The sequence below is a fragment of the Miniopterus natalensis genome, chromosome 12 (assembly GCF_054644295.1).
Source record: "Miniopterus natalensis isolate mMinNat1 chromosome 12, mMinNat1.hap1, whole genome shotgun sequence".
NCBI classification, from domain to species: Eukaryota; Metazoa; Chordata; class Mammalia; order Chiroptera; family Miniopteridae; genus Miniopterus; species Miniopterus natalensis.
The window spans coordinates 73,545,190-73,573,156 of NC_142092.1; the positions used below are offsets into that span (position 1 = coordinate 73,545,190).

The 27,967-nt window shown below is 59.9% G+C and overlaps 4 protein-coding genes across 4 annotated transcripts; 2 read left to right on the forward strand and 2 right to left on the reverse strand.

Annotated features, from left to right (window-relative positions):
• Nucleotides 1-682: 682 nt before the first annotated feature.
• On the reverse strand, nucleotides 683-4,035 carry BBLN (bublin coiled coil protein). The gene is made up of 2 exons (XM_087823072.1): nucleotides 3,847-4,035; nucleotides 683-1,159 (listed from the first exon to the last, which is right to left on the reverse strand). Exons 1-2 carry the CDS (start codon nucleotides 3,923-3,925, stop codon nucleotides 987-989), a joined length of 252 nt encoding a protein of 83 aa, XP_087679198.1. The 5' UTR covers nucleotides 3,926-4,035; the 3' UTR covers nucleotides 683-986.
• A 2,405-nt stretch (nucleotides 4,036-6,440) lies between these two features.
• Nucleotides 6,441-9,683, reverse strand: LCN2 (lipocalin 2). Its single transcript, XM_016211831.2, has 6 exons — nucleotides 9,546-9,683; nucleotides 8,990-9,126; nucleotides 7,813-7,892; nucleotides 7,520-7,639; nucleotides 7,179-7,280; nucleotides 6,441-6,472 (listed from the first exon to the last, which is right to left on the reverse strand). The coding sequence occupies exons 1-6, from the start codon at nucleotides 9,681-9,683 to the stop codon at nucleotides 6,447-6,449; spliced, it is 603 nt and encodes a 200-aa protein (XP_016067317.1). The 3' UTR covers nucleotides 6,441-6,446.
• A 5,401-nt stretch (nucleotides 9,684-15,084) lies between these two features.
• On the forward strand, nucleotides 15,085-19,990 carry PTGES2 (prostaglandin E synthase 2). Its single transcript, XM_087823074.1, has 7 exons — nucleotides 15,085-15,345; nucleotides 16,573-16,770; nucleotides 17,489-17,547; nucleotides 17,921-18,070; nucleotides 18,297-18,497; nucleotides 18,612-18,729; nucleotides 19,352-19,990. The coding sequence occupies exons 1-7, from the start codon at nucleotides 15,085-15,087 to the stop codon at nucleotides 19,472-19,474; spliced, it is 1,110 nt and encodes a 369-aa protein (XP_087679200.1). The 3' UTR covers nucleotides 19,475-19,990.
• A 2,002-nt stretch (nucleotides 19,991-21,992) lies between these two features.
• Nucleotides 21,993-27,956, forward strand: LOC107536198 (isoaspartyl peptidase/L-asparaginase-like). Its single transcript, XM_016211832.2, has 6 exons — nucleotides 21,993-22,375; nucleotides 23,654-23,796; nucleotides 24,679-24,836; nucleotides 25,183-25,301; nucleotides 26,098-26,208; nucleotides 26,613-27,956. Exons 1-6 carry the CDS (start codon nucleotides 22,186-22,188, stop codon nucleotides 26,816-26,818), a joined length of 927 nt encoding a protein of 308 aa, XP_016067318.2. The 5' UTR covers nucleotides 21,993-22,185; the 3' UTR covers nucleotides 26,819-27,956.
• Nucleotides 27,957-27,967: the final 11 nt, after the last annotated feature.

Consider the following 27,967-nt stretch of genomic DNA (forward strand, 5'->3'; position numbering starts at 1 on the left):
AGGTCTTGTTACTCCCAAATTACAGATGAAGAAACTGAGGCCTAGTAAGGTCAAGTGATTTGCTGAAGGTCATACATCTGGTTAAGTGGCCAGGGTTTGACCCAGGGCCTGAGCCCTGGATCCCTGTGCTAGCCTTTCTCTCCAGCTGGACCCTGTGGAAGCTGAAGTGCAGGAAGGGGGGCCCTTGCTGCTCCTCTGGTTCTGAGTTCAAGGTGCACTAATGGGGACCCCGCCCTTCTTGTCAGGTGACCCTGTGGTGAATCATCAGTGGGTGGAGCCCAGGCTGAGCTGGATCTTGAGTTTTATTTTCCCACGTGGAAAGACCCTCACAGATAGACAACCAGATAAACCCCATTATTCGCCAGCTGGGGAGACTGAGGCCAAGAGCAGGAGAGTGGTGCCCAAGGTTCCTGTCTTAGCGAAAGGCCCTGGTACCCAGAGAAGCTACTCGCATCACACAGGGTCACAGAGCATGCCCGATGGCTGGGGAAGTGGCTGCTGGCCAGGAGCCGAGGGAGTCCCGACCTCACTTGTATACTCTCTGTGTCCAGAAATAAAGAAGGCAAGACCCCCAATCCCCTCTCGGCCCATAAGCAACACCCAGAAACGCCCGCCCTAACTGCTCAGTTCACCTGCTGGCCACTGGGGTTCTCATCCCAGGACACATACAAAGGCTCAGTGATGTTGGAGACCCGTTTAATGGAGACATTCAAGGACTGGGCAGAGTGGAGAGTGCCCAGGAACTGGGCGGGCAGGCAAGGTGGGTGGGTTGCAGGCCCACACCTGACCCCAGGAGGGGAGGCTAGGTGGTGGGGGTTGGCCCAGACACGCCGAGGGGAGTACCTGAAGAACGGCTCAGGCAGGCAGAGCCACGAGGGGACCTGTAGGCCAGCCCTTGAGAAGGTATCTAAGCCAGGTGGTGAGTGCCCAGGCTAGGGACTGGCCCAGGGAAGCAGGGTTGGGGCCTGGTTGGGGGCTTCTGGAGCCTAGGGGCTGGCATCGCTGGGGGCCTCCCCCAGCTGCTGCTGGAACTCAAGGCGTGTCTGCCGGTTGGACTCGAGCAGCTCCTGGAGGCGGGCGTGGAGGTGGTCATTCTTTTCTTCTAGGTGGTCCAGACAGGAGTTGATCTGGTCCAGCATGGAGTTGATGGCAGCATATTCTGGAAGGAAGGGGAGAGAGAGCCAAGATCTCGTGTCTCCCCAGGGCTCACAGACACCCTTCACCCCAACCATTGCCCCCCAGCCTGACTCCACAAGAGCTCTGGCAAGTCCCTACTCTTCCCTGAGCCTCAGCATCACTGTCTGGAAAATGGGTGGACATCAAAAGAGGAAAGGCGCTGAAGAAATAATACCTTAGCACACCACCCTATTTTCTAGGGTTAGCGTGGTTAGGGGGAGACCAGCTAGTGTCCTACCTGGGAAGTCCTGCCAGGTGCCAATCTCCTTTCCACTTCCTTCACCTGCATAGAGGCCAGAGCCCACACTTCTGAGTCGGGCAATCCAGGCCTCTGTCCCCAGGCAAGCCCACCCTTCCAGCTCTTCCATGGCCTTTGCTCTCAGGATAAAGCACCCTGAAGACTCCAAGACCCTATTCTTCCCTTTCCAGCCCCGCCTCCCATGCCTTTTCCTTTCCTTTCTCACATCTGCCTTTGCCCACCTCAGGCCCCTTGAACGTGCTGTTGGCTCTGCCTGGAATGCTCCGCATCTTCCTCCCTCCCTCCTCTCTTCTCCTGGATGAGTCACACTCATTCTCCAAGTCTCAGCATGGATGTCACCACAGGGAGCCCTCCCAACGCCCCACCCAGATCAGGCCTCTCTGCCTGATCCCCTTCCTCACACCTCCGTGGCACTCCCTCCGGAATGACTGATGTGATTTGTGTGCTGGTCTGTCTCCCCTGCCAGACTATAGAGCTACATGAGACGTGGAATGGTCTTGTGTTCACTGCTGTCTCCCTGAGGCCCTCACTGTCACACGATAAGCATTTGTTGAATGAATGAATAGGTGAATGAATGAAGCCTCTAACTTCCCAGCCTTTCTACCTTTGCTCAACTGTCCCTGCAACCCAGAATGCCTCAACAACAGCCATTTAAAGACTAGCTCCAAACGCCTCCTCCGAGAAGCCTTCCCTGGTCTCCACCAGAAACCATCACTCCCTCCTCCACAGCCACTCCTGACCTGCCTCTCAGCAACACGGTGTCCCTTAGGACCCAAGGTCTGGGCCTGTGCCCACTGCGGGAGCCAGTTCTGAGCCAGCCCATGACTCAGATACACTCTGCTGCTGGCTGGGGACAAAGGGGAAGTGGCTGGCAGTGTTTGGAGAAGGCCTGGGCTGGAGGAACTGAATGGGAAACTGATGCAAACGTGTCTGCGTTCTGGAGGAAGAGCACCCATCCACCCAGAGTTGGCACACCTCACAGAGGCCAGAGGCCTGGAAAGTCTCTGCTGGGCTTTACTGTCCAACCACCTTGTGGTACAGGTGAGGGAGGCCCAGGAAGGAAGGGACTTGCCCAGGGTCCTCCAGCTAGTTGGTGGCAGAGCCAAGAATCAGACTTGGGAAGTGAGGCACTTGAGCTTCAGCCCCAGCTCTGCTCCACCCCAGGAAGTCACTGCACCTCTCTGGAAAAGGGGAGATAAAGAACTGGGTGGCTGTGAGGATCCGGATACATCAAGAACGCAGGGGTCCGGCTGCAGCAAGTACCTGATACATGGTCATTACCGTCAAGGTTTCACATTCTGTGTCCTGAGACACAGGAGAAGGACCGGGGAGGTGGTGTCTCCATGCCACTGGGGCCCGGCTTTATCTGTGTCAAGGGCACCTCTCAGTTCCAGGCCTTTGCCTCCTTCCTCCCCACTGTGCCAAGTCCAGTGCATTTGCCAACGGCCACTCAATGTGACTCCTGGGGGCCCGTCCTGATGCTGCTTTACGCACCCATCTGGCCACTGTTCCGGGCAAAGCGGCCGGCCCACCGCCTTCCCTGCCGGAGGGCTCCTACCTCTGCTAACCGCAGACCGCAGCTGACCAAAACGGCCCGTCTAAAACCACCGTGCTGGTTGGTGCCGGCTCTGGATCTTCCCAACCCCCTGAATTGTACAATTGAAACGGGCGAGTTGTATAGCGCCTGAGCCACAGCTCAATAAAGCTGCTGCCAGAACAAGACGCGGGCTCCACAGCTCGCTGGCTAAGTCCTGGGCGCCCAGTCCACGCCCAGCCTCGACGGCGCTGAGCGCGCACCCAGCGCGCGTCTGGGACCCACGGAGCGCGCCGCTCGCTTCTCCATCTAACCCTGACACTGCTCGGTGCACCCGGCGCTGCTCACTATTGTTTTACAGGCGGGGAGACAGGCTCCAGGGGTGCGAAGGGAGGTCCACGCGCCCCCCCCCTCCCGTCACCGCGGGCTGTGCACACAGCAGGCTGCTTCCTAAGCAAGTCCCGGGGCCAGGGCCCCAGGCTGCGGACGCCCAGCCCACGGGGCGGGGTCCCCCCCTAGACCCTTGGGCTGGCTGGGCCGAGCAGGTCCCCCCGCCCCGCAGGAGCCCCGCTTCCCACGGGGGCTGAACGGAGTGGCTGGAGCAGGTCCCCAGAGGGCGTGCGCGTCCCTGAAGGGGCCTCAGTTTCCCCGTCTGTCGAACGGGGTCGGCTGCCCGCAGTTCTCCGCCGGGGCGGTTTCCAGGGACCCCCTCGCAGGTGCCCGCCCCGAACCCCGAGACGGCGCCTGCAGCTGCAACCCACCCGGGGGGTAACGGGAGCGCGCGGCGGGGCCCCCAGCCCCCAGCCCGGCCGCGGTTCCCCTTCCCAGGAAGGCCCCCCGCGGGGAGGCCAAGGTCCCTTTGCAGCGCCCGGGTCACCTGCTTCCCCGAAGCCGTCGTCCTCGGCTTCCGCGCCCGCCTCCAGCGGCAGGCCCAGGTCCCCGTTGGGGCCCGACATCGCGGGCTCGGCGCCGCGGGGGCCGCGAGACGCCGAGACGCCGCGACCGTCACGCCCAAAGCCCGCGCCGGCGGAAGGTGCGGACCAGCGGCGCGCCGGCCGGAAGGGAGCCGCGGAGGACCGCAGCCGACTGCGGGGCGCAGGGCCCCGCCCCCGAGGCAGAGCTCCGGCCGAGCCCCGCCCACAGCCAGCCCCGCCCCGCCCATAAGCCCCTCCCCTCCCGCCCCGCCCACAACCAGGATCCCGCCCCCAGGCCCCTAGTCCCGCCTCCACCCCGCCCCTTCCGGCTCCGCCCCGAGCCAAAACTCCGCCCCCGCCCCAACAAGAAACCCCGCCCCTGTCGGCTCTTAGACCCCGCCCTCAGGCCACAATCCCCGCCCACTACCGGAAACCCCCGCCCCCTACTTCCATACACCCCGCCTTTGGGCCCCGAGCCCCGCCCACTCCTCCCCTTCCCGCCCCGCCCCTAGCCAAAACTCCGCCCCGCCCACAACTAGGCCCCGCCCAGGTCCCGCCCCCGCAGCCAGGCCCGCCCCTCCCCGAGCCCCGCCCTCGCAGCGGAGCTCGGCTCCCGGGTCCAGCCGGGCGGTCCCCAGGCTGCGGGCCCAGAAGCTGGGTGCGGGAGGCTCCGGCCTCAGGGAGGGCGAGCGAGCTGGGCAGGGGCAGGCGCAGCCGGGGACCCCTCCTGCCCCCCTCTGCCCAGTGCCGCCCTCTCCCGGCGCGGGGGCCTGCGGGAGATCCCAGACGCGACTCTGCTGCCTTCGGGGAAGGGGGGAGGGACCGCAGCCGGGGAGTCGGAGGGAGGCGGCTCCGGAGGCGGGGAAGGGCCAAGAGGCGGCCTCTGCCCGGAGCCCCGGAGCCCCGGAGGGCGCGCAGCCCGGCCTCTGCTGTGCGGCCCTGAAACTGACTTGGGACTTCTGGCCTCGGGACCGTAAGGGGATGGATGCTTTGTTTTAAGCTTCCAGTGTGGCCATTTGTTACAGCAGCAATAGGAAGCTAATCAGCGGGGGGGGGGGGCTCCGGGAGGGAACCCCGAGTGCCACCCCTGTCCTGGGAGTTAGACCCCGAAAAGGCCAGGCGGGCCCAGGTGGCCAAAGGAGAGACTGGCTCTGCTCTCCCAAGGGGAGCCTTTCTGGCCTTGGGCGCGGCCCACCCCTTTCTCAGGCCCGGCTGCTTTAAGCAGGTCTCGCCCTGGGGCCTGGCCCGGGCTTCCCGGCTACTGCGGCGTCTGCTTGGGCCTGGATCTCAGGCCTTCCCTGCTCCCTGGCGGCTGAGGCTGGCGCTGCTCAAGCTCCAGCCTCTCCCAATCCCCCTGGCTAAGGGCCAGTGGGTGAGGTGTGCAGATCTGTGGGCAGAGACGCCTGGGTCCCCTTCAGGAGCCTGCCTCCTCTGGCCTCTGACCTCTGACCTCGCAAGGGGAGAAGAGGCCCGAGAGGGAGTTCCTTTGCCCTTCGCCCTCCCAGGAGGCCCAGTGTGGTCCAGGCGAGGAGTGGCTACAGCTGCAGCCTGTGGGTGGACAGGAGCTTGTCAGGCCCCAGATGCAGGCTCAGCCAAGTGGTGGTGCAGGCCTGGAGCCTGCAAGCCGCCTCAACCTGGATCCCTGGCAGCATATCCCCCTCTGCCTCCCCAGCCCTGCCCCTGGTGGTCCAGAGGTCATCATAGAGGGAAGGTGTGGGTGAGGGACAGTGCTCTGAATGGGGTCAGCATGGACACCGCCACCCACCACGAGGGGCAGGGGAGTGAGCACTGGGCCCACAGTAGGCTGGCAAAGGGGCAGGGCACGACCCCTGGTGATCCTCTTGCCTGGCACAGCCTCAAGCTGGGCATTCCTCTGTCCCGCCCACTGTGCACCCCTCCTGCCCTGGCTGCCGTCTTCTAACACCCACAGGGGTCCTGGTGATTTGGGGATGATAGCACCTCAGCCTCCCCTGCCCCCTCCAGCTCCCCAGCCCTGGCTGGGCCTTTGTTGTTGGACCTGTTGCAAGTGGCTGAATGTATGAGGTGTGACCCCATCAGCGTTTCCACTGGACTGGGCACCCCTCAAAAGCAAGGACATGTGAGGGCTACCACTGGCCTGGGGGTGGACCCGGGATTGGGAGCTAGGAAGGGTTCAGTCAAAGATGGACTCAAGTTCTGTTGGCCTCCATCTCTCACCGGGGACCTCAGGGAGGGCCACCCTTTGCCCTACCAGATGGCCCAGTGGGCATGGAGCACAGACGGGGTTCAGAGGCAAGTGTTTATTTAGCCTTTGAGGAATGACTCGCTCAGCAGGTGGCCCAGGGAGCGGCCGGTGGGCTGCACTGTGAGACGGTCGCTGGCTGTCTCAGCGGTGTCCGGCCGGTGGGCACAGATGGGTGGCACCTTGGGCAGAGGCAGATATGAGAGCACTGGGGAAGGAGAAAGACAGGAGGCACGTGAGAGGGACACGGGAGTCACGATGGCGGCAATGCTGGGTAGGGGAGCAGCAGGCCCATGCACCTGGGCTCCCATCAGCCCCTCCCCAGCTGTACTCACCCCACGCTCACTCTTCATCATCGATGCACTTGTCTGTGGGGAAGGCAGTTCGTTACAGTGGGCAGGGGTGCATGTGTGACCCCTGACCATCAGGACCCTTGCCCTGCCCCTGGGCTGCCCCAGGCCCCAGCCTGGCCCAGCAGCAGCAGATCTAGGGGTTCCCATCAGGGATGGGGCAGCAGAGGGGCAGGTGATGCGAGTGGGAATTTGGAGAAAGGACTGAGAAGAGACCTGGAGGTCACCTGTTCTCTAGGGGAGGCAAATGAAGCCCAGCCACCTGCTGGACACCCAGGTCTCCTGCCTGTTAGTGGACCCAATGAGCCCTGGCAGTCCCTCAGCCTTGCAGAGTCCGGTGGCTCTTTGAGTGGCCTGGCTGCCTGAAGACAGAGGCACCTCCCAACTCAGTGGCGAGCAAGCCCCAGGGGGAGGGGGGAGGTGGCCCAGAACAGCAGGACCTGGGTGGGGTACAGGGGGAGGCATCCGAAAACAAAGGGGCCTGGGAATAGGGGAAGGTGGCCCTGGGCATTGAGACTGAGGAAAAGCCCTGGGGCCCCAGACCCCTGGGGGCCCCGGAGACCCCCGGGCTGGGTCATGGCCTTTCTGAACCCAAAGTGGCTTCCAGGGGGCTCCAGTGAGGAGAGCAGGGGGGCAAGTCTCCCTTCTCCCCCTTGCCCTGGTGGGGCAGCGTCGGGCCTGGGCCATCCCCACGTTTCTGTCCCCCATCCCGACCAGCCATTACCGATGGGGACAGGGAAGAGGGTGTTGTGGTCGGTGAGCCCCAGGGACTTGACGAATTGGATGAAATCCTTCTTCTGTTGAGCCGGCAGTTCCTTGGTCCTCCCTGTGGCCGAGGCACCGGCGAGTGGCCGGCAGACACCGTAAATATTGTTGAATGGACCAACGAGCCTCAGACGCCTCCCTTGTGGAGGGTCTGCCCAGAGCCCTCTTTCCCTGGCCCTCCAGGGTCTCGGCGCAGAGATGGCACCGGAGGGGGCCTTGGGGGCAGGGTGGGGATGGGCCCCCCTTCCTCCCTCGAATGTGACCAGGAGCTGGGTCCCCCAGGGGTGGGTGAAAACCCACCATAGAGGGTGACCTTGAAGTAATCCTGGTTTTTGAAGGTCTTCTTGAAAAACACCATGGCGAACTGGTTGTAGTTGGTGGCCACCACTCGCACAGTGTAGCTCTGCACTTCAGGGTAGGCTGTGGGGTGGACAGCGAGGGGTCAGCACTGGCTGCTGGGACAGAGCAACTCCTTTCTCCACAGCCCCACTCAGGACAGCATCTGTGTGGAGGCCCAGGGAGGCCTGTTCCCCCTCTGGGAGGACCCTGTGCCTAGGACCCCAACCCCAGGGCCCATGTCACTCAGGACTCACCCTTAATGTTTCCCAGGCTGAACTGGCCAGGCTGGGAAGTTGGGACAAAAGTTCTGACAAAGTAGGAACAGCCCTGGTCCCTGTGGGAACGAGAGAGATGTGTAGGTGAGGGGGGAGACTTACAGGAGCCTCGTCCCCTGGGCTGGACAAGGTGGGGGCCAGGGCTGCCACTGGAGGGGCCGGAATTCTGATGCCCCGGGTCCAGCCCTGCCCAGCCCAGCCCCCACCACAGCAGGTGGCCTTGGTCTTTTCCTCTGAGCCTATCCCTTGCTGTCCCTTCCACAGCTGCCCTCCCTGCAGCACCCACTGTCCTTCGTCTTCAGGGCTGCCTCCCCTTGGTGGCCTTCCCTGTACACTGTCCTCCCCACCCTGGGCATTTGCCCCCCTCTTGTCTTGCTGGTCCCTCTCTGTAACCTCTCCTGGGGAACTGACCTCCCAAGGTTCCAGTCTGCTTCACCTTCCAACGGCTCCCCTACCTCTTGGGCCAACTGTGACCTCTCCCTATGTCCTTGGCGCCCCAGAGCTCATCTCCCCAAACCTGTCCTCCTTATGCCCCTTACTGCACAAATGCTCCAGCCCCCTGCCCCCCAGGTACCAGAGCCAGAAACCCACAGGAGCTGGGGGAGCCCTGGCACCCTACCATTCACCATTCCTCTCCCCACTGTAGCCAGAGAGGCCCTGCTCTCCTCCCCAGATCCCTTGGGTGCTGGTGCCTGAGGCCCCAGCAGTGTGTGGCGCCCACCCCCCTCCAGGCTGCTCATGAGCTCATGCCCTTTCTCACTAGGAGTCCGCCAGGTCCTACACCTCCTTCCAAGGCAGGTCAGCTCCTTTAAGGCCCAGCCCAGAGGCCACCTCCCTGGAAGCCCCCAGTGAAGTCCTGGGTGGGGTTCCAGGTGGGCCCAGTGACACCCCACCCCACTCCAGGACCCCCTGCTCCCTCTGTCTTGTTGCCTGAGGACTATCTGTGTCCATCCCTACTACTGTCTGCGTGTGTGTGCAGAGTGATCGATAAATGCTGGTGTGGTAAAGAAGGAGGGAGTCAATACACGAACCCCGTCCTGAGTAGTAGGGTGGATGACCACCGGTCAGCTTCGGCCTCCCTCGGGGGTGACATCAGTGGGTCTCTCAGCACTCACCCTGCCCCCCCACGCAGCCCCCAGGGGGTGGGGGCTCTCACCTGAGCAGGGTGGAGGTGACGTTGTAGCTGTGGTCTTCTTTCAGCTCGTAGCTGGTGGTGTACATCTTAAACTCGCTTCTGTCTTTCTCTGAAAGCGCATTTCCCGCCAGGCCCACGACATACCACTTCCCCTGGAACTGCAGGGGGCAGGTGACAGGCAGAGTGGGCCCCAGGGTCCCCCCGAGGCCCTGCCCCTGCATGCACTCGCTGGGCAGCCCGGCCCAGAACAAGGAGCCCCTCTACCAGGGCTGCAGGGCTCCTGACTGGACGGGCCTGAGTCTGGCAGGGATGGAGTGACCCTCGGCCAGTGGCCAGCTGGTCCCCCTGAGCCTCAGTTTCCTCACCATGCAGAGGGACTGAAGGTGCTCCCACCTTGTGTGGACTGTGGGGGTTATGGGGGAGAGTGTGGACCTGGGCAGGTCAGCGACTCAAGGGCAGGCTGAGCTGAAGCCTGAGCCCCTCCTGTCCTAATATGCTCCCTAAGACACTGCCTCCCCTCCCTACTGCTCCCACTTTCCCCCAGGCCTTCCCTACAGCTGCCCGCCAGGCCCCTTACCTGGTCATCTTGGAAGTTTGGCTGCAGCGGGACCCTGGACAGAGGTGGGGCTGGGATCAGGTTTGGGGCAGAGTCCTGGGCCTGGGTCTGCAGGGCGCCCAGTAGGGTGAGGCCCAGCCACAGGAGGCCTACGGCCATGGTTTCAAGGCTGAGGCAGCTGGACAGCTGCTGAGCTGGGCAGGTGGCGAAGGAGAAGGGGGAAGTGAGGAGGCTGGCCCGGGGGCTCTCTTTATGGTCCACCTGTTCACCCGCTCACCCCGGGGTGGAGTGACTTGTCCTTTGCCAAATTCAGGAAGGGTGAGGTAACTGCCAGCAACTCCTGCTGAAATATTTTGTAAAACTTCTGCCCCTTTCCCCCATGGTCAGGATTGTGCAAGAAGGGGGGCAGGAAGGCCAGGGGAGGAAAGAGGGGACTTTCCCCAGAGACCCGCACTTCTGCAGGGACAAAGGCTCCCCTGGCACATTCTCTGTGCCCATTCCCTCCACTCTGAGCAGCCCTGTTTGTGTTCAGTGGTCCGGATCTGGACAAGATGTCACCTCTGACCTCCAGGAGCCCCTGCTGGGCCCAAGCCCAGGGTAGGCTTTGTGCGGCCAGGCCCCTCCAGGCACCCATTGAATGCGGACAATGCCTCACCCCCCAGATCACATCCTGTTTCCTGGTTCTCAGAGAGGGCAGGGAAAGGTAGGGCACCTAAAAGGGAACATTCCTGACAGGGAAGGACAGAGTTTTCTGAGCTCTCAGAGCCCAGCTCCTGGCCCTCCTAGGGGCCTGGCGCCAACCCTGGCACAGGGTGAGAGCCCTTCCTCGGGGGCAGATCTGGAAGGACTTCCATCTAAAGTTGCCCCCCACGCCCCGCCCTCCATGCCCCATGTGTAGGAGTGGACCTGGACCCAAGCTGACGACCTCTAGGACTTGGCCCCTCGCACCCCAGCCGTACATGTAGCTGCTCAGCACAACAGTGTGGAGGCTGCAGGCCCAGGTGGGGGACAATGAGGCTTGTGCAGCTGGGCTGGGTGAGGGTCTGGGGCCTGCAGGTCAGCTCTCCACCCTACTGCTCTGGACACCAGGTGCTTTGGGTCACAGGGAGTGCAAGGACTTGTCTTTGTCCTTGAGAGGCAGCTGAGACCATCCACCATCTCTGGGCACAGCCTAGGTCAGTGGAATCCAATGGCCCAGGCCTGGGTCCCAGAGTGTTCCTGCCATGGCTGGTCCCACCTTTGTCCTGGAAAGCAGTTTCCTCACTGGGGATCTGGCTGTCCCTGGACGTAGTGATGGGTCCCAGCTCCTGGACAGTGTCTCCCAGATGTCACCATGAGGCCAGAGGCTGCCTGGATGCCTGACCTGAGGGTGAACTCGGGACACTGACAGGGACCTCGTTGGCTCTACCCACCTGCTGCTTGGAAACCAGCACCCAGCCTGGGCTCTGGGGCAGAGGATCCCGAGGGAAGGGCTTTGGCGGGGGTTGTGAGCTGGTGGGTATGGTGCAGGCTTGGCCATCCTGAGGCCATGCCTGCCCTCCTGGGTGACGAAAGGACAGGAAGTAGATATGAGCAGAGCTTCCACGATGTGGCCACCGAAGCCCGCGTCCCCTCCAGGCACCCATGGCCACCCCTTGCCCCCCTCATCCTGATACCAGGCCCAGGGGCTCCACCCCTGCTACTCTCTTTGACCTTAAAAGGTATCTTCAAGCCTTTGGTGACTGTTGCATGTTGGGGAGACTGGCAGTGGAGCCCCAAAGAATTTTAAGTAGGGGATGGGTAGTGACCTGGATCATCAAGGAGCCCCTGGGTAGAATATTCTAGACTCTTAATACACACACACACACACACACACACACACACACACACACACACACACACACTGTCCCCACATGAGGCCATCTCTGAGATTCTGACCCTGCTTCTCTGTACCGGCCCCAGGCCTGTCCAGGCACACTGCCTCGTCTCTGCCTCTCTGTCCTCTGTGTGGTCGTGGCCTTGGCCGACGCCTGGCGAAGGCCATCTCATCGCTCCTCCCTCACCTGGCTGCCTCCTGCCTTCTCTCCGGGCCCAGACCTGGTGGTGGGGCTGGTTCGGGAGCTGAGGGAGGAGGTAAGAGTGAAGGGGAGGAGGCCTGTCCAGGGATTTGGGAATCAGCGGTGTGCACCGTCCCAGCCACACCTCGTGGTCATGTATTTGTATCAGCACAGGCTCACTGATAATCATTTTATACTTTGGGTTACAACCCTGGGTCCTTTTGACATTCCGCTTTCATTGTGGTATCTGGGTAATATGATGAAGCTTGACATACAGAAATGCCCTCAAAACCATGACCACAACCAAGACAGTGCACATATTCATCACCCCAGGATTCCTCATGCCCCTTCCTTCCTGTCCTCTCTACCATACATGCCCGGGGCAACCACTAATCTGATTTCTGTCACCATATGTTTGCATTTTCTAGTTCTATATAAATAGAACCAAATAGTATATAATCTTTATTGTCTGGTCTCTTTCATTCAGCTTATTTTGACATTCATCTCTTCAGTAGGTTCCTAATGAGATGAGGGGGCAGCAGGACTCTCGGGTAGAACCCACTGGAGTGTCAGAGAGGGGTCATCGGTAAGGTCAGGAGAAATGGCTGAGTGGGGGGTGAAGAGGCTGGTGGGACTCCTGGGCTCTGCCCTTGCCGATGGAGGCAGGAGCCAGAGAAGAAATTGGTTAGGGGGTGGTTGTGCGAGAATTGAAGTGGGGTGCCTGGGGGACATCCCACTGTCCCAAGGCTTGGAGTCAGGATCAGGGCCGACCTGAAGCCATAGCCTGGGCATTCATGACAAAGATGGTAACAGAAACCAGGGGAGGGAAAATGTGGCTGAGGCCGTGTGTGTGTGGCCTAGAAGGGCCAAGACTGAACCCCGAGGAACTCAAGTCTTGAGAGGCAGGGCTGCAGAAGAGAAGATGGAGACAGGGAAGCATGTCCAGAGGGGCCAGTTAAAAAGGAGACAACAGGTCGCAAATGGAGTCGCTTGCACTCACCAGACTGAAATCTAACACCTAACCTGACCTCGGTTTCATCTTAGCCCGCTCAGTCTGGAATTTCCTGTTCAGCAGGAATGAAGTACTATTCCCTTCTCTTGGCCTGCCCCCTTCTGCCTAGAAAAGTCTCCCATTTTGTACTTGCTAGATGGGATGCTACCTAATTCATGAATTGTTGATTAAAGCCAATTGACCCTGGCCGGTGTGGCTCAGTTGGTTGGGTGTCATCCCATGCACCAAAAGGCTGCCAGTTCGATTCCCGGTCAGGGCACATGCCCAGGTTGCACCCCATCCCCAGTAGGGAGCACGCAGGAGGCAGCCACCGGATGTTTTGCTCTCACATCGATGTTTCTCTCTCTCTCCCTCTCCCTTCCTCTCTCTAAAAAAAAAAAAAAAAAAAAAAAAAATCAATAAAACATCTATAAAAAAATGTGATCATTGAATGTACTCAGTTGAGTTTTGTTTTTTAACAGATGTAAGAAAAACAAGGAGAGGCCGGGTGGGGGGAAAGGTGTCATAGAGTCACAGGAGGGCATGTATCCTGGAGGAGACTGGTCACCAGGGTCAGATTCCGAGGGCAGGTCACAGGAGTTCTAGCCTGAAACAGAGCTTATAGGCTGGCCTGGGCAGAGGCTCCTCCTCTCCTCTGGGCGAGAACCCCGGACCTGAGCCACCTGTCCCCTGACATCCCACAGCAACAGGGAAAAGCACAGCCACCCCTGGATTTGCTCAGCCACAGCTGGTTCTTCTGCCCTGAGGTCCCCTGGGCATTCAGCAGGGCTGTGCTCAATGCTGGCCCACAGACGGGAGGCCCCTGGCTGGAAAGAATTAAGGAAGAGGCAGTGTAGGGCGGTGAGCGCTGGGCAGCAAGCCAGCAGGTGTGGGCCTGCCCTAATGTCCTGCCCAACCGTGGCCAGAAGGACAAGGGGAGGACTTTGCCAAGCATTTCTGGTGGAGGGGCAGGTCACTGGGTTTCCTTCCTACCTTGGGCAAAGCTGGGGCAGCTGCCAGGTGGGCAAAACATAGGGCCTAGGTCTAGGGCAAGGGCCTCACTAGCCTCCAGACTCTCGCCATGAGTTTTCCCATTTAACACATCTCAGTTCAGGAGACACTCGTAATTATTTTTATTTTTAAGGGGAAACAGGCTGGAGAAGATGAAAGGGGAGCTCTCTTCATACTCCACCCCTAGAACCTTACCCCTACCCACCCTACCCCCCCAAGCGCTGTGCACACAACATGCCGCTTGGTTAGCAAGTCCGTTCGCCAGGGCGCCTGCGGGCTCGGGCTCTGCAGGAACCGCGCGGTGATGGAACGTGGCGACCCTCCGGCGACAGCTGGCGCCGGGTGGGAGCTGGAACGGCCCCGCCCCGCCGCCGTAACCCCGCCCCCGGCCGCCCAGACTCCTCCCCTGGCATAGCCCCGCCCCCGTAACTCCACCCCCGGCCGCCCAGACCCCGCCCCGGACCTAGCCCCGCCCAGGCCCCTCCCCTGGCCATAGCCCCGCCCACCGTAACTCCACCCCCGGCCCCCAGGCTCCTCCCCGGGCATAGCCCCGCCCCCTCCCCTCCACCCCCAGCCGCTCCAGGCTCCTCCCCGGCCATAGCCCCGCCCCCGCCGTAACTCCACCCCCAGCCGCCCCAGGCCCCTCCCCTGGCCATAGTCCCGCCCCCGCCGTAACTCCACCCCCGGCCCCCCAGGCTCCTCCCCGGCCATAGCCCCTCCCCGCCGCCCCGCCGTAACTCTACCGCTTCTGACCCAGGACCGGTCTCCCCGGCAGATCTCCGCCCTCTCCCCGAGCCCCGCCCTCTCCCGGCCGCCGGGCGGGGCCACCCCGGGGCTGCCCGCGGAGAAGCCTAGGTGGCGGAGGCTCGGGCCCGCAGCCTGGGCGAGCCGCCCCGGCAGAGGGTCGGGGCAGACTGGAACCCCCATTCTGCCCCAGCCAGCGTCCGGGATCTTGCGGGTGGGAGAGCGGGCACCCCGACGTGGGCGCAACCTTAGACACGTGGTTTCTCAAGGTCCCCAACATGTAAGGACGTCCTTATGGTTCAGGTCCCAGAAGAAACGGGGCAGCGGTGCGGGAGGGCGGGAAGAGCCGGGGTCTCGGGCGCCCTGCTGCCAGCGGGACGGGGACGGCAGCCTCCCCGGCGCCGCGACGCCCGGCACTCCGACGGGGTCGGTCTCCTTCGACTGGGCGCACGGGGCGGACGCTGGGACCCAGCGGCCACAGCGGGAGCTCCGAGGCCAGGCGGAGGCCAGAGCCCGGGTTTTCCCTGCACTCGGCCCGGGTCCCGGCGAGACCCGCCGCATCCACGTGCTCAGGCGCAGGGGCATCAGCGACTCCCACACATCCCGGGTGTGTTTCCGCGGCTCCGCAGGGCGTCTGGGAGCTGGGCGCCGGGCCCGCGCTCTCGGCGTCACTGTCGCTCGGGCAACCCGCCGGGCGCCGGGGACCGGCCCTTTAAGGGAAGTGGGAGCCCGGCCGTCTTGGTTTCGCGCGCCCGCCCGCAGCGCCGGCGGAGCGACCATGGCCCAGGCGGCACGGGCGCTGTGGCCCCGCGGGCGCGCTCTGGCCTGGGGGCTGGGCGCTCGCCCCACGCCCCGACTCCCGGAGCAGAGCCGCGCTGGCCTTTCGGGGGGCCGGGGCCCCGCCGCCACCTCCCGCAGGGGCAGCGGGCGGCTTCTGGGGACGGCGGCCCTGGCCCTGGGGGGCGCCGCGGGGCTGTGCTACGCCGCGCGCCGGCACCTGCGCGCCCAGGACCTGCGCGCCGCGCGCCCGGCGGCGCAGGTGAGCCGGGGCCGGGGCGGGCCGCGCGGGGGCGCGGGGGCGGCGCGGGGCTGCGGGGCTGCGGGGCTGCCGGCGGCGGGGGCCCGCGATCGCCTCCGCCTCGGCTCGTGACCTTGGGCGAGCGACCCGGTTTTGTCTCCGCGCCCTCAGCATCCTCATCTGTGAAATGGGCCGCTGCCTGCGAACTAGAACTGCCTTTGTCTTCAAGCCGTTTTCCTAACTTGTTGGAAGACTCTTTAGTGGGGTTGTTTTGAGATCACAGAGAAGGGACAGAGAGCCTCTTTCGGTTTATCCCGTTCCAAATGTTTTGTCGTGCCCCCCCACCCCCTTCAAATCTTAAGGTTGTGCATTTATTTATTAGGGTTATTATTAGCAATTTTACGGAACCGATGACCCTTAGATTCCAAGTCCTGAGACATGGACGGTCCCCCCGAGCGGGGGGTGGGGGTGGCCCAGCTGCCCTTGCAAGTCTGTGGGCACAGCACCAGCTCAGCCTTTCTCTGCCGTGGCCCCTGCATCCACCCACAGGTGCATTTTCCTGGACGCAGGGAAACGGGTGGCTCAGAGGGGAGTAGAGTTCCTTGGGCCTCCCTGCTCACCTCCACGGGCCCAGCCTCAGTTTCCCACCCAGACGGTGAGGGCAGTGACTGCAGCTGTGACTTCCAAACATGAATTTATGCAGCAAGCTCACCTGGGGCTTTCCTGCTGACTGCAGGATCCGGGATCCAGGCCCAAGGCCAGGATGCGGCCCTTCCCCCTTGCAGATTTGAGGCAGACCCCAGTCTGGCTCATGCTGGACTGCTGGCTGGGTTGTGGCCCAGATCTGCCTCCTCAGCCAGAGGTCCCTGGGGTGGGGGAGTGGGGACGTGCACCCTGAGTTGAAACAATTGTTCTGCATCTGGGAGGGCACACCTGCAGGCATCTGTTGTCCCCTTGCGACGAGGGCGAGGACAGGTGTGTCTCCAGGATAGGACAGACCAGAAGATTCCTTCTACACAGACTGGACTTCTTGCCTGGGGAGCACTGTGGATTGGAGCTGAGCCTGGGCTGTCCACTCCTCCCCGTATCCCCTTCCTTCCTGCCCCGCCACCCCATTCCTCCAGATGTTCTCAGGGTCATCTTAGAAGACTCCCCTGGGAAAGGAGTTTGCTTGGGAGCGGGGCCAGGGTTTGGGGGCAGGCCTGGGGAACAGGCCTCAGCAGCCCCCTCCCTCTGCTCCCCACCCAGCTCTCCCTGTCCGACCGCCTGCAGCTGACTCTGTACCAGTACAAAACGTGTCCCTTCTGCAGCAAGGTCCGCGCCTTCCTGGACTTCCACGCCCTGCCCTACGAGGTGGTGGAGGTGAACCCTGTGCTCAGGGCCGAGATCAAGTTCTCGGCCTACAGGAAGGTGCCCATCCTGCTGGCCCAGGAAGGAGAGAGCTTGGTGAGCCTGGGGAGCCCCCACCATGTCCTGGGTTGTCCTGGAGTACTCCTGGAGTCAGCCCTGGAAGGAACTTGGGCTCTTGGCGTCAGCTGAGGATTACGAGGGGGCAGCAGCTGATATACAGTAGGTGCTCAGTAAATGTAGGCTGCCATCCTTCCTCACCAACAAAGACCCCAGCCTGGTCTGAGGGAAGCAGAGCACCACAGAGCTGAACAGGGTGGGTTCTGAAATCAAGGTGGTCTGGGTTCGAGGTGTGGCTCTGCCCCTCACTGGCTGTGTGACTTGGGGCCAGTCGCTTAGCCTCTCTGGGCTGGCTTCTTCATCAGCCAGCAGAGGATCTTACTCTCCAGGTGGTACAGAATGCCTGGCCCAGCGCTTGGCTCCTAGTATGTAGCTTCTGGAGTCCACCCTGCTCCTTAGTGCCCTGGAGGCCAGGCAGGTGGAGCAGGCAGGGCCCAGACCCTGGATCCTCCCCACACCCTCCTCCTCATTAGCCACACTTGGGTCTCCCTTATGATGGGCTGCCTTGGGAGGGGGGGACTGTATTCTGGGGGGAGAGGGGAGAGGTCAGTGGGCATCAGTTATAGGGGTAAACCCCCAGGGGTGGACCAACAGTGCCCCGGTTCCACTCGACCAGTTTCCACAGAATGCCTGGGTGCTGGTGTTGTTTAGCGCCCCCCACCCCCACCCACAATCTAAACCGATCTCTCTCCTCCAGCAACAACTGAATGACTCCTCTGTCATCATCAGCGCCCTCAAGACCTACCTGGTATCAGGGTAAGGAGACCCTTGGAGGCCCGGGCAGGCCGCCTTGTATCCCTTCTGTCTCCAGGGAGGCAGAGTTCTGCATGGGAACAGGGTGGGGCTGCTGCTTACGTTTGCAGAATGGGCCATGGGCGTCCTCCTCAGACTCCCCTTCCTCTCCGCACATCTCCCTATGTCAGGGAACTGCTCCTGGTGTCTGCCCCAAACCCCTCTTGCTTCAGGATCTCCTGTGTCACCCAAAAGAGGGTGGGAAACTTTTGTGGGTCAGTCCTGGCTCTACTCTGGGGGCTGGGTCAGGCTGGGGTGCATATTTACCCTAAGGAGGCGAGGGCTGGGTCTCCTGGAGGACGGCAAGTTGGGGTGAGACTCTGGATGTACCCCAAAGGCAGCCTCTGGAAGTCATCACCACCTACTACCCACCCATGAAGGCCATGAACGACCGGGGCAAGGAGGTGACCGAATTCTGCAACAAGTACTGGCTCATGCTAGACGAGAAGGAGGCCCAGCAGTTGTACGATGGGAAGGCGGCCAGGACGTGAGTGGGGCTGCGGCTGCCCGGGGGAGGTGGTGTGGCGGGAGGGGACCAGGCTGAACAGGACGCTGTGAGCGGTGAGCAGCGCGGGAGACCATGAGGACCTGCCGCAGAGGCCCCGGCTTCCTAGCCGTGCACTGGGAGGCCTAGATAGTGGGTCTGCTCCCCACCTCTCAGGCGCTGGCTTAGGAAGCCCACCTGGCCCGCCCCCTGTCCCGATTGCCTGCAGGGAGGAGATGAAGTGGCGGCAGTGGGCGGATGACTGGCTGGTGCACCTGATCTCCCCCAACGTGTACCGCACGCCTGCAGAGGCCCTGGCCTCCTTTGACTACATTGTCCGGGAGGGCAAGTTCGGGGCCGTGGAGGGTGCCATGGCCAAGTACGTGGGCGCAGCTGCCATGTACCTCATCAGCAAGCGGCTCAAGAGCAGGTGATGGTGCACGTGTGTGCATGTGTGTTTGGGTGCATGGTGGCCTTCCCGCTGACCTCACCTGGGTCTGGTAGGCATTCCCCTGATGGACTGACCTCCCCTGTCCCTGCCCAGGCACCACCTCCAGGATGACGTACGGGAGGACCTGTATGAGGCCGCCAACAAGTGGGTGGCAGCCGTGGGCAAAGACCGGCCGTTCATGGGGGGCCAGAAGCCAAACCTGGCTGATCTGGTGAGTGTGGTGATGGCCAGGGGTGCCCAGATTGTGGGTCCTGTCTTCGGGTTGGGGAAGCCCAGGCAGTACCTACATCTCCCAGCTCCCCCACCTCAGAGGCACCTGGCTCCATCTATTGTCAGGGGCTTAAGGAAAACCAACTACAAGGAACTGTGTTGGTTTCCATAGCTGACAAGTTTAATGGAGGGGTCTCCTTCAGGCCTGGCTGGATCCAGGGGCCTTAGTGTTATTACCAGGTCTCAGGATTCCCTGTTGCATCTGGCCTTTGTCCAGTGCCCCAGGATCCCCCCAGCAAAAGTCCTGGCTTCCTGCAGCCAGGGTGAAGCGCATTGATTGGCAGGCCCAGCTCTCTGGGTGTTGGGGGAAGTCTCAGGACCTGAGAGTAGGGGAAAGCATTTTCCCAAAGGAAACTGGGGGGGGGGGTTTTGCCCAAAAAGGGGCTGTGGGTGTGGGGCAGGCAAAACCTCCAGTTATCCCCCATGATTCACTTAAAGCCCCAAGTGCAAAATTAGCCCTTCAGTGGGTCATGGGACTCTCCAAGGGGGGACGGGCCGGGCCCCAGGGCACATAGCTGGCGGATGATGGGGCAGGACCGGACGCCCCTCTGTGCCCACCCCAGGCGGTGTATGGTGTGCTGCGTGTGATGGAGGGCCTGGAGGCCTTCGATGACCTGATGCGGCACAGCCTCATCCAGCCCTGGTACCTGCGGGTGGAGAAAGCTATTGCTGAGGCCTCCCAGTGACAAAGTCTCGCCGGGAGGAACCAGAAGACTGCAGACAAGGCCGGCTGCCCGGGACCAGGGCCCCTGAGCCAGCACTCGGCGATGCTGGGCAGGATGACAGGACCATTCTACCTCTCGTCCACCCCCATCCTCACAGCATTCTCTGTTTCTAACACTGGACACCTGCTGGGGCCCTGGGATGCTGGGGGACACAGCCCCCTGAGGGGCACAGAGAGGCTACCTCCCCCCTCCTCCCTGCCCTGGGCTCTCAGTGGCTGCCCTGTGTAACCCTGTGGGTGGGAATTGGGTTGGGCACCCCCTGGACAAGGGAAGTAGGGACACCCCGGGTTAGGGAGAGCCCCATCCTTGGTTCCTCATGGTCCTGCTCTTCCCAAGCACCCCCACCCCCACCCTGGACTCTTTATCTTGTTTGAAATATAGGAAAAGATTGCTTCAGTGAGGTCTGTGGCTGCTTTGGATGAGGCCATGCCCAGCCCTGTTTGTCCATTGTTACTGAGTGTCAGGCCTGGGGTAAAAGGCTCAGCAGGCTTCATGTCACATAATCCCTGGGACACAAGTAGTGAGGCTCAGAGATGGCCCAACCTGTGGTCTCTGAGGGACTGACTGTGGGACTCTGGGTGGTGGTGCCCCTCTCTGAGCCTCGGTTGGTGGCTAAACCATGCCAGGGACAGTGGCCTGACTCCTGATTGGGGCTTTTCCCCTGGGGCTCCTGTAGGCACAGAGGAGCACTCCTGGGTCATCCTCACCCTCCTCTACTGAATGGTCACCTTGAATGGGTCTCTTGCTCTGACTCTCTGAGAGGCCTGGGGCCCAGGGAGAGGCTCAGAGCCCTGGCTGGCCTTGCAGGGCTCTGGCCATGCTCAGTTCTCCGAGGATATGCTAGACTCTGAGGCGAGCATCAGTCTTTAATGATGCCACACTGCACACTGACAAGTCAGAGGCTTTGTTCCTGTGTTGGCTATGACAACTAACAATCGGAGTACCAGACTGGCCTGCAGAAAACAGACACTCATTCCAGCCCCCCCCCCATTCCCCTGCCCCCATTCCTTCTGAGTTCCTTCCTGGGCCTGCACAGAGCAGCAGCTGCTGTGGCCTGGCCTCATTTGAGTGGACCCCAGCTTACATGGAATTATAGGTGTTCGGCAGTGCTCGTGTGATCAGGAATGGCTAAAGAACGGCTAACGAGTCTGGAGAGGGTTGTCTAGTGCAGCAGACCTCGCCAAAGCTCTCCCACCGCTGTGCAAAGATGATAAAGGGAACTCAAGACCCTAGATCAGAGGTCGGCCAGTGTGTTCTGTTACAGCCAGAGAGTAAATGGCTCCCGGGCTCTGCGGAAACTCCAGGTCTCTCCCCACAGTCTAACAGTCACAGGCCCTATGGAAGCAAACAGGTGCGGCAGGATCCTAATAAAACTTTATTTGTGGGCGCTAAAGAGTGAATTTCACGTAACTGCCGCGTATTAGGCTCCCCCCTTGCCAGCGGGCCTGCCCCTCCCGGCCCCAGCTCCTCCCGGGCTTCGGCGGAAAGAAAACTGCCGCAGGCCCAGGGTTCATTCATCAGGCAGAACCCCTGCCCCGGCCCCGAATTGGTCCTTTCTCATGCAAATGAGGGCCCCCAAGCCTCGTTTTGATTGGTTCGAAAGGCACCGTCCTGATTGGTCAGAACGAAGCCGCTCTGGTTGGTAGAGCTTTAATTGGGTGGGGAAGGCCCCAGTCCTATTGGTTGAGTAGGTGCAGAAGTTCCTTTTGGGGGCTGCTGGGGTGGCGGGGTTTCTCCGTGGGGCGCAGTGTGCGGGGCCCCGCGCGGAAGCGGCTGAGCTCCGGGTGAAAGTGGAGCGCAGGGGGCCCGCAGAAGCCCTTCGTAGGCGGCTTCCTTCTCGGGGTTCACGTGTTAAGTCACGAAGCCTTCTTCGCCCAGCCCCGAATTGGGGGTTCCCGTGGGTGCTGACTTGGGGCCACTGGTTCACACTTGGCACAGGCGGTCCCGCATCCCGCCAGGGACGCCCACGCGCCTCCCCAGCCTTGCGGGAGGGAGCCGGTGCCCGCGTCCCACCGGGAAGCTCGCGTGGGCGGGGGGCCGAAGTCCTCGCGGGTCGGGAGCCAGCGCGCTGGGGTCCTGCCGGAAGCTGGCTTCAGCCGGAAGCGGGGGTCCCGCCGGAAGCTAGGGTCCTGCCGGAAGCGGGGGTCCTTCCGGAAGCGGGGTCCCGCCGGAAGCGGGGCCTCCCGCGGGGCCGCGGGGCTTCGCGGGGCTTTACGGTAATTCCCGCGGGCGCGCCTCGCGGAGCGTGGGGCCCTGCGGGTCGGGAGCGCCGCGCGTGGCGGGGGAGCGCACGGCCGCCCCGCAGCGGCCGAGACCCTCGCTGGGGCCTGCGGTTCGAGGCGGCGAGAGGGCGCCGCTGGACGCGCAGGCTGAGGACGGCCCGCGGGGGCCGCGGGACCCCAGCCGCGCGGCGTGTCCCCCAGCGGCCAGCCCTGCCCGGGGCGGCAGGGGGCGCTCCTGCAAAGCGCCACCGTGCGGCCTCGCTCCCCACCGACCCCAGGTGTCCGGGAACGGCCTGAGCCGTGCGCCCGCCTCCCTCCGGGGCAGAGCCCGCACCTTGTCCCCGCCCCCGGCCCCGTCCCCGCCGAATCCCCGAGGAGACCGCGGCCCGCGGACTTCCTGGGCCCTTCGCAACGGCGGCTTCTCCTTCCCGAGCCCTCGGGGGCGCAGACATGAAGCCGGTGCTCGTGGTCCACGGGGGCGCCGGCGGCCTGGTCTCGGCGGAGCGCAGGGGCCCGGTGCGCCGGGGCGTGTCCCGCGCGGCCGCCGCGGGGTACCTGGTCCTGGCGCGGGGCGGGAGCGCGGTGGACGCCGTGGAAGCCGCGGTGGCCGCCCTGGAGGACGACCCCGAGTTCAACGCAGGTACTGGCGCTGCGGGTCACCGGGTCGGCGTCTCCGGAGCGACCGGGCCGCCCTAAGGTGCCGGGTCTAACCGGCCTTGGGGTGGAAGTCGGTTCGCCTGACAGATTCAGGCTTCCCTTACGGCCTGTGGACCTGGCTGCTTTAAGAGCTTTTTTATTGTTATTTTAAAGTTATTATTAATATCTTACTGACTTTTAGAGAGAGAGACATCTGTGATGAGTCATTGATCCACTGTCTGCCGCAGGCCCCCTGCTGGGGATCGAGCCCGCAACCCGGGCCTGTGCCCTGACCTCTTGGTTCCTAGGTCCATGCTCAGCCACTGAGCCACACTTACCGGGCTGCTTTAATAATTTTTAAACCTTTCCACGTCCCTCCCTCCCCCCCTTTAACCTGCTTCCTAGAATTCACATCCCAAGAGGCTTTTTATTACATCTTTTTGTGGGAGGCGGGGGGTAGGCGACATACAGCAAACTGTGTCCATTTTAAGTTTTAACAAATGTATATTACACCCATGTAACCACCCCACAATCAGGATTGAAAACATTCCCATCACCCCTAAAAGGTGCTTCCTGTTGCTTCGCAGCTACTCTCCCCCTATAATCCCCAGCCCCAGGCACCCACCTATCTGCTTCTGTCATTATAGATTCATTTTCATTCCCTGGAATTTCATGTAAATGCAGTGATGTAGAATGTATTCTGTGTTTGCCTTCTTTCACTCAGTCGATTAGAGTGGTAATAATCATAACTACCATGAGTGCCAACTATGTACCAAACAGTGAGTGGTCTAAGAAACTTGCATGATGAACTCGCTTAATCTGCACTGTAGTCTTAGGTGTAATTATTATGCCCCTTTCTCAGATGAGAAAACTAAGGGACAGAAAGGTTAAGTAACTTGCTGGAAGACACTCATTTCCTCTTTATTTTAAAATGGAAAACCTAAGATCTAGGGATTAAAATATTTCTTGGAATTATGCAACCCACCCAACATTTGTTAGGGAAAAGAGTATCAGGAAATCTTTGTTGTTGTTGTCAGTCCTAACCATTGATTTTTAGAGAGTGGAAGGGAGGAGGGGTAGAGAGAGAGAAACATCAGCGTGTCTGGATTGGTTGCCTCCCACACATGCCCCATCCTGGGCTGGGGCTCGAACCCAAAATCCAGGCATGTGCCCTTGACTGGGAATCAAACCCGAGACACGTCAGAGCGCAGGTCGACACTCTAACCACTGAGCAACGCCCATTTATAAATTCTTAATTCTTGCTTTCACCTTTTGGGTCTAGGTTGTGGGTCAGTCTTGAATGTAAATGGCGAGGTTGAAATGGATGCCAGTATCATGAATGGGAAGGACCTGTCCTCAGGAGCCGTGTCTGCCGTCCGCTGTATTGCAAACCCCATTAAGCTGGCGAGGCTCGTCATGGAGAAGGTGTGTGTGGCCAAAGCATCCTTTCCCTAAGGCTCTGTCACTGCGGTCCTTTAGTGACTACACGGGGCCTGACTACAGGGACATACTTGAGATCACTCTCCTAAAATTATGTACAAGAACGGAAGTAAGGTTTCGTTTCTCCAGTGAGCCAGGGTTCTGACCCTGTGGCCGATGTAATTTGACTAGTAGTCACTTGACCAGTGGTTACTCTGTTCTCATGTTATTGTCCTATTCAGCCTTCTCTCAACCTGTAGAACATAACACACAAAACCAAACAGACCAGCTGTTTAATAGCATATGTCAAATAAAGTGGATTAAGTTCTCTAAATTTAAGATCATACATGGTCCTGGCTGGGTGGCTCGGTTGGTTGGAGCATCATACCTTGTACCAAAAGGTTGCGGGTTCTATCCCTGGTCCGGGCGTGTATGGGCGGCAACTGATCGTTTCTCTCTCTCTCTTTCTTCTCTTTCTAAAATCAATAAACATATCCTCAGGTGGGGATTAAAAGAAAAAAAAGGTCGTATGTAAGTCACATTCCTAATAAATATACCGTCGTTTTATTGTTGTTGTTTTTTTAAATACAAAAGAGCCAGGTTCTTTTCAACATTCAGAAAAGTAAGCACTGAAGTTTGCATTTTTTTAATATGTTTTTATTGATTTCAGAGAGAGGAAGGGAGAGGGGGAGAGAAACATCAATTAGCTGCCTCCTACACGCCCCCTACTGGGGATCGAGCTGAAACCTGCGCATGCGCCCTGACTGGGAATTGAACTGGTGACCTCCTGGTTCATGGGTCGACGCTCAACCAACTGAGCCACAGCGACTGGGCAAATATTTCAACTTTTTCAAAAACTAACCATGTTTCCATTTCTTTCCGGTCCAGACACCTCACTGCTTCCTCACTGACCGAGGCGCTGCAGAATTTGCAGCCACCATGGGGGTCCCAGCAGTTCCTGGGGAGCAGCTGGTAACAGAGAGAAGCAGGAAAAGCCTGGAGAAAGAGAAGCAGGAGAAAGATGCTCAGAAAGCAGACCAAGAAAAGTAAGTGCATCTGTGGCTCACGCTTGGGGGGTCGTTCAAGTGCGAGAGTCGGACAAATGTTTGATAATTTACATTTCTTAACTAAGTCAGCCCTGCCTGTTTGGCTCAGTGGTTAGAGCATCACCCCGCAGACTGAAGGGTCCCAGGTTTAATTCCGGCCAAGGGCATGTACCTTGGTTGCAGGCTCGATCCCTGGACCCAGTTGCGGTGCTGTTTCTGAGTCCGGAATGTTGGAGTCAACATGTGTCCCATTTGCAGTTTGCACACAATGTAGAAATTTGCAGGTATTGAGCTACATTGTTACTCGTCTTCATTTTGTCACTTTTTTCCTGTTTACTTTTTGTAGAAACTTGGGAACCGTGGGTGCCGTGGCCTTGGACTCCAAAGGAGACGTGGCCTATGCCACTTCAACGGGGGGCATCGTGAATAAAATGGCCGGCCGAGTTGGGGACACGCCCTGTATAGGTAGTGCTGACAGATGGCTCCTGCCCCCTCTCTCCTCCCCTGTCGCCGAGTTCACGTTCTCTGTTCTTACCGCTCCCCTCTCTCCGTTACCGAATTTCTGGGAGGGACATCAGGTTGGTGGGGTTAACTGCGGGCTGCTTTCTGTCTAGCGGGCACTTTTCCCTCGAGGGCATGATTGCTGGGGTGACTTGAGGAGGGAGCTGGAGATTAGGATGCTGAGGTTGCCCCCAAGCTACCCGTGGTGCCTCTTCTCTCAAGTTCCAGTTTCAGGATCCTAGTCCCAAAGGATTAACTACACAAAGCCTCTTTCCAGGCATGGGTGAAAATGAATGAGCTTAGAGAGCTGAGAATTTAAGTTTGCAGGTACTAGATTTGAGTGGCATGAAAGCGACAGACACCCTGCTACTACAGGAATGTTATAAATTAAAATGCTCTTTGCATTGGGTTTCAACAGACTCATTCCCAGGGGTGGGTGAGTGGTGGGGTGTGAGGTTGGGCATGGTCCGGCCAGTGCAGATGGGGCTGATTTGGGGCAAAGGAGGAACTGTCTTGGTGTGGCTGCTCCAGGAAAGGCCAGGCCTCCCCCTACCCCCCTACCCCCACCCAGGTGCCCTTCATCCTGACTCCAGGGTGGTCACATGTATAACTAGTCCACTTTTGCACCCCAAGGTCACGGCTGCTCCTCTGGCCTTTGTCTGCACTTTGGGATTTAACACTTACGTGGTATTACGTAGACCCGTAATACGTTTGGACTTCCTCACTTTGCTCAGCTAGAACCATCTTTTTCACTGAGCAGGATCCGGAGGCTATGCTGACAATGACATTGGAGCTGTTTCGACAACGGGGCACGGGGAGAGCATCCTGAAGGTGAACCTGGCCAGACTCGCTCTCTTCCATGTGGAGCAGGGTACGTGGGACAAGGTCACACTGTCTGGAGTTGAGCCAAACAGAAGCTGTTTGTAAATAGGTGGAAAGGATCTCAAGCCTCTCTCCTGTGCGCATGTTGCTCTCAAGTTAACACCATGTCGACTCTTCCCTCTTGTTTGCATTGGACTCAATACTGTCTGTCACCTGTAGGGGGCAGCAGAGAGACTCCGAGCCTGGGTGGAGGGACCGGTTCACCCCCCTGGGGGTGCCAGGGCATGGTCTGAGGGCAAGGAGGTCTGTACAGGGACGGTCCTTCTTGGAGGCACTCAAATAGAAATTGTTTACCAGGAATCTGCTAGCTTCGGTTTTTCATACTGCAAATGATTTTTCTATCGGATTCCTTTGAAAATAGCATGTTGTTTCTCAACCTTTCCTTGTTTTCAGGAAAGACGTTGGAAGAGGCTGCTACCATGTCGCTGGGTTACATGAAGTCAAAGCTCAATGGTCTGGGTGGTATCATCTTGGTCAACAGAGCAGGAGACTGGGCAGTCAAGTGGACCTCGGAGTCAATGGCCTGGGCGGCCGCAAAGGATGGCAAGCTACACGTTGGCATCGATCTTGATGAAACCAGCATCACTGACCTGCCCTAGGCCCCCGAAGATGGTATTCCAGGTGCTGGCCTGCAGGTAAAGTGCCATCTCCTTGTGTGAAGACTTAGCCAGTTAGAGACAGAAATGGAAACACTGCAGTCTGCTCCTGGCTCTGTCACCTTGGTCAGTGAGTATCCGAATGTTTGGTGAGGGGTGGAGTCCAGAGCGATGAGAGAAGTGTCCACAGTAAGGTCAAAATAAGACAAGCAAAGATGACAGACGCCTGAGCCCATCTCTGGAGCAGTCCCTTGATCTTAGGTTAGAAAGAAGAAATGATGAGATCTTAACCCAACAGAAACTGCCTGAGTGCAGGGAGTGCCTTTGGAATTGGGAGACCCGCCCCCACAGAGGCAGAGCTGCCTCCCCACCCCCCGGGGCTGTCTTGGTTGCATTTTTTTGAGGGGAAAAGTGGGAAACAGAGTCCATGGAGGTATCTGGAAGCATAGCAGGAGCAACAGAGCTAATGAGAGAAGTCCAGTTAAGCTGCAAAATGTCACAATGCCCACTGGACTCAGAAGAACATTGGGTAGAAGACACTAAAAGGATAAACTGATTTTTCTAAGAAAATTCAGATCTTCGCTGACTTACTAATATAGATGTTTTCAGATACTTTAAAAGGACCCTCTGGTAACCTGTAGCTCCTTAATCTGGGGATGAAGGGTGATTATGGAGACTGTGGCTGGAGCTCCTTCAAGTCAGAGTTTTCTTGGGCTCACACATGAGCCTGCTCGCCCAGTGTCTCTCCCACGTAGCCAGCACGGCAGCTCAGAGCCAGCCTCTGCTGCCGCAGACCCTCCGGGTCCTCACAGCGGCCTCTGTCTCCCCTAGGACAGGGAGGGCCGATCGATGTAGAGATGACACTGTGGCTGTGCCGTAGTGTGTTCTCATACTGTCCATGCTTTGGGACCCCACCCTACCCCCCACTGAACTGGGTGTGACTACAGTGTGGTCGTCATGGTGAAGAAAGTAATTTCTGTGGTGGGGAGTCTTCCTGTTAACCTCTCGTCACACTGGAGTGGTGTAAGCTGTGACTTACCTGCTCAGTCTTGTAGTCTGCAGGACTTACCTTCTCTCTGGAAAGAAACTGCTTAACTTGAAATTCCGCGTGCCACTAATAAAACATATTTTGAAAGAATAATAGTGTGGTTT